At 38.2% G+C, this 12,671-nt stretch overlaps 2 protein-coding genes across 2 annotated transcripts; both read left to right on the top strand.

Moving 5' to 3' along the window:
- The first annotated feature begins 1,859 nt into the window (after positions 1-1,859).
- LOC131797864 (uncharacterized) lies at positions 1,860-4,328 on the top strand. Its single transcript, XM_059115533.2, has 6 exons — positions 1,860-1,987; positions 2,223-2,309; positions 2,635-2,793; positions 3,049-3,150; positions 3,629-3,809; positions 3,932-4,328. The coding sequence occupies exons 1-6, from the start codon at positions 1,985-1,987 to the stop codon at positions 4,072-4,074; spliced, it is 675 nt and encodes a 224-aa protein (XP_058971516.2). The 5' UTR covers positions 1,860-1,984; the 3' UTR covers positions 4,075-4,328.
- A 6,185-nt stretch (positions 4,329-10,513) lies between these two features.
- Positions 10,514-11,962, top strand: LOC131773846 (uncharacterized). Its single transcript, XM_066161722.1, has 4 exons — positions 10,514-10,664; positions 10,901-10,987; positions 11,321-11,479; positions 11,759-11,962. Exons 1-4 carry the CDS (start codon positions 10,662-10,664, stop codon positions 11,960-11,962), a joined length of 453 nt encoding a protein of 150 aa, XP_066017819.1. The 5' UTR covers positions 10,514-10,661.
- The last annotated feature ends 709 nt before the right edge of the window (positions 11,963-12,671 follow it).

Raw genomic sequence — 12,671 nt, forward strand, 5'->3', positions numbered from 1 at the left:
GATGTTAAACTTTTAGGTTTGAAAACTATTTTCAAACAGCGCTTCACAGCAAAATAGCTTTGAGTTATCATGATGAGCGACCGCAGCCAGGGTATGATCGCTGTTCCTTCAAATATTGCGATGTAAAAATTGATTTATTGAAAAGATGAACGCGAGGGTGGACACTGCAAATCTAACTCAACATTTCCCTCTTACGATAATCTGAGAAAAGTGATGATAATATCAAATTGTATGGCTAAATTTAGAGAATCCTGGTCTCATATTTTAGGTAGGGGTCTTTACGTTCTACAGTCTACGGTGATACTTTTGTTGCTTTGCTTGTTCGCTTGTTTGTATTGAGGCACCCAGATAACCCAGCGTGTTAGCACAACTTTGTTAGCCTCCTAAAGATTCAATTATCTGCATGTCCTACGCACTGCAAACAAATGCTACCTTTTCTTTTTCAAAAGGCTTTGTTATTAGCTATTCGCACGTGATGAGACAGATAAATCCCCGGCGAATGGCACTGAACATACGCGGTTACGTGATTGCTAAAGGAAGTGCATTCGCGGTGTCAAGCCTTCTGATTACACGATGTTCCTTTAGGCAGCAGGGATACTGGAACAATAGGAAAAAAATTGTGAAACTAAAAAGAAACGAGAGTACTTTGCCTTAAAATGGCGAAGATGTTACCTTTTATGACACAGTTTTAAGAGATGATTTCAAATCTTACTCAAAATTTTGCCTGAAATATATTTTTGTGGCACGTGCAATTACTCGCGTAACTTATGCTTTTGTTGATGCTATTAGTTTTCTGGAACTTGACCTCCGAATTGCACTTGCTTCAGCTCGGAAGTCAAGTTCCAATAAACTAACAGCATTATCAAAAGTATAAGTTACACGAGTAATTGCACGTGTCACCGAACAGTATGTAACAGTTGGATTACAAGCGTGTCCACGTTTGTCTGTTGTTTTGGAGATGAACGGTGGTATAACGCTGATAGTGAGATCTGCTGTCTCAAAAAACAGTCAATCCAGACAAGATTAAATGGTTTTGACACAATCCTCCAATACCTACTTTTGACTACAAATCACCTGTACTTAACCTTCCAAATACTCTTCCTTTAGCAATGGCACCACTGAGCATGTCCAACGGCGATACTTGTATATCAATCGATTTTTGCCTGTCAACAACAATTGGACATGTTAGTGAGATCTGAAGTGAAATAGATATCTATTTATGACTTAAAGGAATCTGTTAACTGGTATTGGAACAGTTCCCCAACACTTCTAATCATTATTTCATAAGATGGCATTTCAAATTGACCGTGAATGCCTGTGAGAATTCTTTTCCCAAAAACGAAGGAGTACAGACCACAAAGATTTCGACTTACGTTACCTGCGGTCTGAATAACCCTGTAGCCTGTTATCAGTCACTTCATGTTATTCTCTTCCGGCAAGTATCAAGTTCTAATCGCAACTCTCAGAAATCTATTTTTGATCATTTTTTTGAGTATGCGTAGCAAGGTTACTGCTAAAGGAAGTGAAACTTTATATCATTCACGTGTTCAATGTTGAGCCTCACAAGTAGTTTAATTATGGGGTCTCACAGATATATACGTGGAGCTACGGACCCTGAAAAGATACGTCTTTGTTATCACTACTACTTCACGTTTGGAAATAAAGTGGAAAGAACCTATTGCGATTGCACAGGGGTAGCATGCCCTTTACTTATGTTGATGTAAAGTTGACCCTCTGCAATCTGTGACCCTGCTTTAGCAGTTACGCCCTGAATCTATGAGGGAATCGATGCAACTGCAGACGTTTTGTCATCAATCCACGATATCAGATTACAACAATGAGGAAGATAGGAGGTTCTGTAAAGGTATAAAAGAACACCGCTTTATGACTCCTATCCATATACTGTGGAAATAGGAATCATTTCTCTGCCACAAGAAGAACGAACTCAAGAGCCGGTCGTCACCAGAGTTTGGACAACAGAAAGATGGTGAGCACACTTGACGGTACTTAAATACACGAATTGACTTGAAGTTAGCTTCACTTTTTTCATGCATACGCATGCTTGATATCCAGCTATTTCTGATAGTAGCTCAAATTGTGAAAAAGAAGCTTAGACGATGCAGCTGGACTTGTGAGAAGGGATGGGGCTCTCCTTTCAAGGCTTAGTTATACAGCGTGAAAATCATAGATTTCTAACTAATGCTTTTTTCTTTTATCATCAGGAGTGGAAAGTGTACCTCCTTTTCTTTGCCTTGTTCGTGGCTGCCACATTTGCAGCGCCCACTTGTAAATGCCAAGATGAAGATAAGGTAAAAGTAAAAATACTCATTAGTGTTATCATATATCAATCTGCAGTTTTGCAGTCTTTCATCGTCAGTGTACTTTTAGCCATCAATCTTTAACTGTGATACAAGGTTTCCGGAGACTTAGTTGTTCCCGCACAATGCTGAAAGAATTTTTTATTTGTGCAGTTCATAGCTGTAATTTGTGCCGATACAGAGCCGTTAAACGCGTTTAGTCCATGTTTCTTTAATTAATTTGTAGAAACATCAGGTTCGCTGTTAAAGTCCACGTGAATGAGACCAGAATAATAGAAACATAAACGTAAATATTATATAATATTTTGTTCCACAGGAAACTTTGTCCAAATACAAAGTTAAAGCCAAAGATGGTGACGAAGAGTATGAACAAGAAGTCAAAATCGACACCGAGAAACAGACGGAAACTTATCACATTCCAAAAACGAAATCTTCCAGCGCAGGAGAAGTGGACGAAGTCTATGACTTTAAAAGAGTAAGTAAATTAGCATAGCAAAGTAAATAAGCACAGTAAAGGCAGCACTCCTCTCCATTCTCCTCGGTTATTTTTAAGACATTGAGTGTTGGTCGGGGACTTGAACCCTTGACCTCCCACACGGCAGTACGGCGCTCTACAATTAGAAAGAGCTAACCGAGAGCGGTTTAAAATTTAAGATTTTTAAATGGATATTTTACTATTTAAAATTCATAGTTACTGTTTACTCTTTACTTGCTGATGTTTTTCGTACAGAACTTGGTTATGCGCCGAATGCCTGAACACAAAGCCTGTTTCTTGAGTGAATCCACTGAAAACGCTCCAAAGCCTCAAGACCTCAAAAATGCACTTGACAAGGTAACTTTCCTTTCTTCGTTCGCGAGCAACGATCGATGCTCTAACTTTACACTGAAGTTCACGATAAAGCCATCGTCTTTTGATGCATTTCTGTTTCCTTAAAATTATCGTTTACAGTAAAGTGTCAGTTTTAAAGATGGTATGTGTTCAGAAGGCGATTTTTTTGGCTTTTCTCTAATTAAATGTCATAACTGACATATTCATGGTCGAAATGATTATCGACCTTCTTCCGGCTCAGGCTAATCAATAAGCTCTAATATAAAAACAATGTCTTTTCATACTGTCATATCCCAGTTTTGACTTCTTGTAGTGCTCGTGGAAAATGAATCAGTCATCAAAACAACTGAGGGCTTCGAACATGATCTTAACTCCATTATCTCCTGAGATCTTAAGCAAGATTATAATTATGGAATGAGTAAAATTAAAAGTTTAAATTTGATGGGAAGCAACTCATTTCTTCTCTGAATCGCTTTTTCAGCAAAGCGCATCAGGTTCCTCACAATCTGTTAATACTACTGAAGACGATTACGAAGTTGTTGGCACTGTGAATGATCGTTCCACTCTGAGTGATGAAATGGCTGCAATGTGTGCCAAATTTCCCATTTATCGCATCAAGAGGAAGCAGGTCACTATGAGTGTGGAAAAAGAAAACATCCAAGGTACTTGTTAGCTTTTGTTTAGAGTTCTTTTTAATCGCTTTAAGTAGGACCGCTAAGGAGTTAATTCCCAAAGAGTTAATTATAAGTCGAGTTAATTATAAATTTTCACTCTCATTTTCCAGGTGGTAAAGACAGGGTTAAGAGAGACCTCTGCATCTACTGCTATTGGTATATCCAACGTTACGTACTAGTACAAACATCTAATGGTTACTATTATTGCCCGATTTGGCGTAGGGTATGCATTTTCGTAACTTGCAGCTACTGAACGAAGGCTAATAGTCGTTTAATGAGACAACCTCCTGATCCAAAAACCTCAGCCAAGAAATGAAAATATATGCGTTTTTTTTCTAATTACATATTGATTTCATGTTACAAAATGTGCTTAAAATCGCAGCTAGCAAAAAAAACCTTACTAATTTACTTATATTTAGGTCTTTTTTTTTTACATTTTAACATTTGTTTGTAGAGTTCACGTGTTTGCAAAATCAATAAAGAATCAGATGAATCAAGTAATTCAAATCTCTGGTGTGTTTTGTGATTCAGAGTTTAGACATCCCCACATCAAACTAACAACTGACGGACCATTTAACTCCTAAGAGTGATTAGCATCTAATTTCTCCTTACATCATCATTCCTGAATCACACGCAAGGGTCATGAGAATAAAAGAAATGATCACCAACCGATGGAGTTCTTGATTGTGACACAAATTCTCCTTGTGTATTGAACAGTGTGGAGAAGATGTATACTGATGTTGGGGTGTGAAGGATTAATGTAGATTGCAAATAACGAACCAGAAAATTTTAGGCCAAGGAAAAACAAACCGTGAAGTTGGATAAATTTCAGGGAATAGCCACGCTGAATTGTCTTCCATCCTTCTATTATCTAATCTCCGAGATCCGATTTTTAGGTAAATGTTGTCTTCACTACTAAACCAGACACAAAATATTGAAGATATCTACACCGTGCCCTTAATTTAGCTTCAACATCTGTACAGATATCAACTGTGCTAAAAAAGGTAGAAAAAATGCACCAAAGCTAAGAACACGAAAACCTGCAAAACCCAGCGAGGAAAAGAGAAAAAAGGAACGTGGTTCCCGAACAGCAGTGCAACTCGCAGAAAATTTTACGTATTCTGATCAGTTCAACACTTGCGTTACATCAATAACAAGACGCCTGATGGCGTTAACATGAGATGCGTTGATCATGACCTACGGTCACTCTGGTTTTAAGTGGAAAATAATAGATTTAATGCTGACTCTTAACGGTATAGGAATAAAATCGAAAAATGAAGACAAGCAAAAACAAAACTTTATTCAATAACGCGGAAAAACTTGCAAGGAAGAAGCTTAAGCGAGACAGTCACACGTGTGACTGTGACAGTGTCTCACCTTCTTGACGGCCGTAAATCACCGACTTCAGTCCCACTACCCTCTGCGAGCCTGGGCACCTTCCCTGAACCTCTGATAAGTGCTGGGAAAATGCAGACATAACTCTCATTAATTACGTAACAGTGTAAAACCAGCAGTTATGATGGGCTGAAAAGCTTAACTTGTAACTTATTGACCTGAAGGCAGTCTTTTATTCTACGGCAAATCATCTTTTGTTTTGTTCAGCAAAATTAATGGCAAGACTTGATGGCTGTATTTTTTGGGTGAAAACTGATATTGAGATGCTTCACATAAAGTTTATTGGCTGACCAATATCAGTCTCAACAATTAACCAATTGAAAAAGTCTCTCAGTTTTTCCTATTGCTATTAGGCTAGGTCCCTATTTTGACTGAAAATATTCAGATTTCCATGATTCCTTGAGAATTTCAGACTCTACAAACTGCTGAGTCTTAATATTTCTTCAAAAATTATTGTTCAATTTCACGTAAGTTATAAAATTCTAAATCTTCGCCTTTTTTCCAACCTCCTTTCTTTGCATTCTCCTTTTTAGTCTCAACCAATTTTTCAATGTTTCTCTTTGCTTTCTGATACTTTCTCCAGTTAAGTTAATAACAAGGAAAAGGCATTCCGCAGAAGAAGTTAGAGTATTCATGTTTCTCCTTTTTTTCTCGTAGAATTCAACCGTGTTTCAGTAGAAAGTTAAATTCAACGTCGATGGTGAAGATTATATTGAAAATATAACAATCGACACCAAAAATCAAACGGAGACTTTTCGCATCCTAAAGATGAATTCAGTTCCAACGCTAGGGAGGTGGACGTTATTTACGACTTTAAGTAAAGTAAGGGTGGGATTATTAACTAACTTATTTAGAACTGTGAGTCTAGTTAATTTAGTTCGGTATTTTTTTTCTTAATCGAATATTTGCTAAAACGACTCTCTTTGCAAATCAAATATTTTGTGATTGCTCCTTCAGCGCCTCCCTGAAATGAAGTTACCCTAGTGATCTAATTATTTACACCCGTTAGACAGCTTTCGGAAATTTGTCAAAAGTACTCTTTCTTTCTTGGGTAATATTTCTCAAGTCCAGACCAGACCATTCAAAACTTCGGTTGATTTCTTTTAATAAGATGTTCGAAAGCATAGAAATTTAGAAACATCTTTCACTTATAAATTTCCTTCGCCTAAGTGACTTCAAACTTTTGGTGATTTTGCTAGCGTGACAGCAGAATTATGCAAATTAGTCCGTTGAGCAGACTCCAACCATTTATATTGGTAACTTCATAAATCTTAGATTGTAACCACTTTAAAAAGAAAAAATAGTAAGGCAGAGATTTTAGAACACACTGATTGATTCTTTAAACATTTAAAACGGCTAAATCACGGCAAATGATTCTGTCTCGTGACTAAAAAGGTGAACAAAACGTCTCGGATATCATTGATTAGCTTTCGGCGATAACAGCATTACGGTTACGAGTAGTACCTCCTTTTCAGCGAAGTCCGTGGTGCAGGTAGAAAAAAAAATAAACCAAGAAAAAATTTACTCATTGCTTACTTTGCCTCATTCCAAGAGCTCCTGGTAGCGCACTAACATCTTTTTTTCCCTTTTAATCTCTGATGTGTTTTTTTTACTCGCGCGACGGACTTCGCCCCAAAGGGGGGACTGCGCGTAATCTATAACAACACATTCTGAAGTTCACCGTGACCAGTGACTCAGTCACGTAATTCAATTTTGTACTTTTCCTATCTAAAGAAGGCAGTGATCAGATGATTTTTTGCTCGGGATTCTAGCCTAGTTCTTCCAAGCTATCAGCCGTGTTTGTGTTTGATGGGAACAGTGAAATACAGGACTTCAGATCAGCGAGAGGAAATGTCCAAGATCCCAGAGGTGCGAGGTTTCAGTGCGTGCATTGACAGCATTGCCGACGCTGTACAAGAGCTCTGCTCCTATGCGTTCTCGTTCGTCTATATATTCGGAAGAAAATCTTTAAAACCATTCTCACCCTCTGCTAAAGTATTGTCTAGACTCCGCAATTATTTCCTCTGTGTGGCCTCTTGAACCTGTGGTACGTGGTGGATTTACTTATTGGTTGAAATTCAGTTTCGCGGCACAATCCGTGAGGAACAGCGTCAGCTGAACCACTTCTCAGAGTTCACAATGGGGCCATATTACTATCAAGACATATCGTAGGGCACTTGCACCATCAAACTTAAAAGAGGTGAGGAGTTTATCATGCCTAACGTGGTGCGCACAGACGCCATGTCTACCATCATTAATAGTACATGGCCATTGCAACAGTTCCTTAAGCTTGTTCTTTGTTATTGTCTCCCCGCTGATGATAATATCAAATTGTATGGCTAAATTTAGAGAATCCTGGTCTCATATTTTAGGTAAGGGTCTTAACGTTCTACAGTCTACGGTGATACTTGTGTTGCTTTGCTTGTTCACTTGTTTGTGTTGAGGCACCCAGATAACCCAGCGTGTTAGCACAAATTTGTTAGCCTTCTAAAGATTCAATTATTTGCATACCCTACACACTGCAAACAAATGCTACCTTTTCTTTTTCAAAAGGCTTTGTTATTAGCTATTCGCACGTGATGAGACAGATTAATCCCCAGCGAATGGCACTGTACATGCGCGGTTACGTGATTGCTAAAGGAAGTGCACTTGCGGGGTCAAGCCTTCTGATTACACGATGTTCCTTTATGCAGCAGGGATACTGGAACAATAGGAAAAAAACTGTGAAACTAAAAAGAAACGAGAGTACTTTACCTTGAAATGGCGAGGATGTTACCTTTATGACAGAGTTTTAAGAGATGATTTCAAATCTAACTTAAAATTTTACCTGAAATATATTTTTGTGGCACGTGCAATTACTCGTGTAACTTATGCTTTTGTTGATGCTATTAGTTTACTGGAACTTGACCTCCGAATTACACTTGCTTCAGCTCGGAAGTCAAGTTCCAATAAACTAACAGCATTATCAACAGTATAAGTTACACGAGTAATTGCACGTGTCACCGAACAGTATGTAACAGTTGGATTACAAGCGTGTCCACGTTTGTTTGTTGTTTTGGAGATGAACGGTGGTATAACGCTGATAGTGAGATCTACTGTCTCAAAAAACAGTCAATCCAGACTAGATTAAATGGTTTTGGCCAAGATGTTTCGTCTCGATGTTTTTATAAATTTGTTTTATTGTTGTTGTTTTTGTAAGTTAGAAGAGGTACAAAACTGAAAATGAGCCCTGTTGATCTGCTATCCTCCTGCGAAAGACAGAACTTTCGGCTGAAATGTTTCCATCTTTCAACTCACCGTCATTCATTATTTCTTTCCGCGCCGACGATTTTAATACAGTTGAAGTTAACCTTCCAATTGCACCTGCTTCAGCAATGACATTACCACGCATGTCCAGTAGCGTTACTCTTGAAATAAACACCAATTATGAATTCTGGGCAGGTATTCAAAAAGTCTAACGACAGATTTCTCTGGAGTCCATAATTCACATCTAAAATCTCCCATGCACGCAGAGAAGATTTGTTTTGGCCACTGCGAGGGAAAATAGACATGTGTGGACTGGAACTTGCGTTATTCGTGGTCTGATAACCCTTTGGTCTGCAATCAATCACCGAGGACAACACAAATCGTGATCCACACAAATCCGTTTTACTCATTTTGGAGCATGCGCAGTGAGATGGCTGCTGAAAGAAGGGCACCTGATATTTTGTCACTTTGTTACATAGCATTTCTAAGTTGCAGCTGATTATAAAAGTTCTTTGTGTTTGTGGTCCAATTTTTTATCAATTTTGAAATGGGCGGAGGTATATAATTGCTGGTTTTCACGTGACGTCACTAAATTTCAGACTTCAGAACTATTGATCCTCCTGAGATTTTACTTTCATGATGTATTAGAGCAGCTAAAAACTAATTTTCAGACAAATTTTCACTCAAAATGGGTTCTTGGTTTAGTGATAGACTACTCTTGAATTTCTAAGCTTTTGCGTGAGGTGGCCTTTACATGACGAGCGAGAGAGCTGTTATGTTGGTTTAAAAGGTGACTTATTTAGGGAAATTCAGCTATCTGAACAGTTCTTGTATTAGAATAAAGTATTATTGTTACGTTTATGAGTTCTTAGAGAGATAAATTCACGCTTTTGTAGCAAAACTCAGTGACAGATGTTTCTGCTGGTTTCCGGCCGCCATGTTGGTGCCCATCTAGGTGGGCACCAGCATGGCGGCTCCATACAAATCTCTACAAATTTGGGAAAAACGTTTCTCCTCATATCTTCCGTAAGAAAAATTGCTGTGACCTGAATCTTGGCGAGAGTCTTTACATATCTAGCTTCTTTCTATTTCCAGATTCTAGACTAAATCGATTGAACGGTTTTTATTTTTTATTTTGATCTATTTTGAATGGCGTGACACTGAAAACCAGCAATTGACAAAGTTTCTGATATTTTTTTGCAAACGATAAATCTTGAAGCTACTTTGAACGAAATTCGTCAGTTTTTCGATACACAATCCTCCAATACCTACTTTTGTCTACAAATCACCTGTACTTAACCTTCCAAATACTCTTCCTTTAGCAATGGCACCACTGAGCATGTTCAACGGCGATACTTGTATATCAATCAATTTTTGCCTGTCAACAACAATTGGACATGTTAGTGAGATCTGAAGTGAAATAGATATCTATTTATGACTTAAAGGAATCTGTTAACTGGTATTGGAACAGTTCCCCAACACTACTAATCATTATTTCATAAGATGGCATTTCAAATTGACCGTGAATGCCTGTGAGAATTCTTTTCCCAAAAACGAAGGAGTACAGACCACAAAGATTTCGACTTACGTTACCTGCGGTCTGAATAACCCTGAAGCCTGTTATCAGTCACTTCATGTTATCCTCTTCCGGCAAGTATCAAGTTCTAATCGCATCTCTCAGAAATCTATTTTGATCATTTTTTTTGAGTATGCACAGTAAGGTTACTGCTAAAGGAAGTGAAACTTTATATCATTCACTTGTTCAATGGTGAGCCTCACAAGCAGTTTAATTATGGGGTCTCACAAATATGTACGTGGAGCTACGGACCCTGAAAAGATACGTCTTTGTTATCACTACTACTTCACGTTTGGAAATGCAGTGAAAAGAACCTATTGCGATTGCACAGGGCCAGCATTCCTTTTACGTATGTTGATGTAAGGTCGACCTGTTGCGATCTGTGACCCTGTTTTAGCAGTTACGCCCTGAATCTATGAGGGAATCGATCCAACTGCAGCCGTTTTGTCATCAATCCACGATATCAGATTGCAACAATGAGGAAGATAGGAGGTTCTGTAAAGATATAAAAGAACACCGCTTTATCATTCCTATCCATATACTGTGGAAATAGGAATCATTTCTCTGCCACAAGAAGAACGAACTCAAGAGCCGGTGATCACTAGCGTTTGGACAACAGAAAGATGGTGAGCACACTTGACGGTACTTAAATACACGAATTGACTTGAAGTTAGCTTCACTTTTTCCATGTATACGCATGCTTGGTATCCAGCTGTTTTCGATAGTAGCTCAAATTGTGAAAAAGAAGCTTAGACGATGCAGCTGGACTTGTGAGAAGGGATGGAGCTCTCCTTTAAAGACTTAGTTATACAGCGTAATAATGATAGATTTCTAACTAATACTTTTTTTCTTTGAATATCAGGAGTGGAAGGTGTTCCTCCTTTTCTTTGCCTTGTTCGTGGTTGCCACATCTGCAGCGCCCACTTGTAAATGCGAAGATGAAGATAAGGTAAAATTAAAAATACTCGCTACTGTTATCATATATCAATCTACACCTTTGCAGTTTTTCATCTTCAGTGTACTTTTAGCCATTAGTCTTTAACTGTGATACAAGGTTTCCGGAGACTAAGTTGTTCCCGCACAATGCTGAAAGAATTTTTATTCGTGCAGTCCTCAGCTGAAATTTGTGCCGATACAAAGCCGTTAAACGCGTTTAGACCATGTTTCTTTGATTAATTTGTAGAAACGTCAGGTTCGCTGTTCGCTGTTAAAGTCCACGTGAATGAGACCAGAACAATAGAAACATAAACGTAAATATTACATAGTCTTTTTTTTTCCACAGGAAACTTTGTCTAAGTACAAAGTTAAAGCCAAAGATGGTGACGAAGAGTATGAACAAGAAGTCAAAATCGACACCGAGAAACAGACGGAAACTTATCACATTCCAAAAACGAAATCTTCCAGCGCAGGAGAAGTGGACGAAGTCTATGACTTTAAAAGAGTAAGTAAATTAGCATAGCAAAGTAAATTAGCATAGCAAAGTAAATAAGCATAGTAAAGGCAGCACTCCTCTCCATTCTCCTCGGTTATTTTTTAGACCCTGGGTATTGTTCGTTTCGGGGTCTTGAACCCTCGATCTCCCGCATGGTAGTACGACGCTCTAAAATTAACAAGAGCTAACCAAGAGCGGTTTAAAAGTTAAGATTTTCAAATGGATATTTTACTATTCAAAATTTATAGTCACTGTCTACTCATTTACTTGCTGGTGTTTTTCGCACAGAACTTGGTCATGCGCCGAATGCCTGAACACAAAGCCTGTTTCTTGAGTGAATCCACTGAAAACGCTCCAAAGCCTCAAGACCTCAAAAATGCACTTGACAAGGTAACTTTCCTCTCTTTGTTTGAGAGCAAAGATCGATGCTCTAACTTTGCGGTGAAGATCATGATAGAGCCTTCGTTTTTTGATGCATTTCTGTTTCCTTGAAATTATCGTTTGCAGTAAAATATCAGTTTTATAGGTGGTATGTACTCAGAACGCTTTTTTTTTTGGCTTTTGTCTAATTAAATGTCATAACTGACACATCGACCTTCTTCCGGCTCAGGCTAATCAATAAGCTCTAGTATAAAAATAACGTCTTTTTATAATGTCATACCCCAGTTTTGTCTTTTTGTAGTGCTCGTGGAAAATGAATTAGTCATCAAAACAACCGAGGGCTTCGATCATAGTCTTAGCTCCATTATAACCTATAATCTTAAGCAAGATCATGATCATGATCATAGTAGGAAAATAGGATAACTTTCGTAGTGCGAAATTTGATTTCCCAATAATTTGGTAGACGAATCTGACAGCGTCAGTGACGTGATTGAATACAAGTAACCTGTTGAGCAAAAAAAAAAAAGAAAACTAGCAGAACATGACTGTGCGAAAAAAATCTCACCTCCTGCTCTCACACAAAAGGATGAATAGGTACCTAGCAGATGTCGGCCTGTGTAAACAAAAAAATTGTGGGAGGAGATTATTCAGTTTTTCGTGCTTACGAAGCGCGAAATTTAAATATACTCGGATTGAACAGTCGAGTCAAATGGGAGAAATTGACGAGCGTATGCGACTATTTCCACTCGCCATTGTTTTTTTAACTCCTTTCGTTGAATTGAATAACGGAAAGAGAATGATACCCATGAAACTACATGAA

The sequence above is a fragment of the Pocillopora verrucosa genome, chromosome 14 (genome assembly GCF_036669915.1).
Source record: "Pocillopora verrucosa isolate sample1 chromosome 14, ASM3666991v2, whole genome shotgun sequence".
Classification (NCBI taxonomy): Eukaryota; Metazoa; Cnidaria; class Anthozoa; order Scleractinia; family Pocilloporidae; genus Pocillopora; species Pocillopora verrucosa.

Bases quoted from the DNA above. Each gene is read 5' to 3' on its own strand.
- LOC131797864 (XM_059115533.2), top strand. The intron at 2,794-3,048 runs GTAAGTAAATTA...TTTTTCGTACAG, and splicing joins AAGTCTATGACTTTAAAAGA to AACTTGGTTATGCGCCGAAT. The intron at 3,810-3,931 runs GTACTTGTTAGC...CTCATTTTCCAG, and splicing joins GGAAAAAGAAAACATCCAAG to GTGGTAAAGACAGGGTTAAG.
- LOC131773846 (XM_066161722.1), top strand. The intron at 10,988-11,320 runs GTAAAATTAAAA...TTTTTTCCACAG, and splicing joins AATGCGAAGATGAAGATAAG to GAAACTTTGTCTAAGTACAA. The intron at 11,480-11,758 runs GTAAGTAAATTA...TTTTTCGCACAG, and splicing joins AAGTCTATGACTTTAAAAGA to AACTTGGTCATGCGCCGAAT.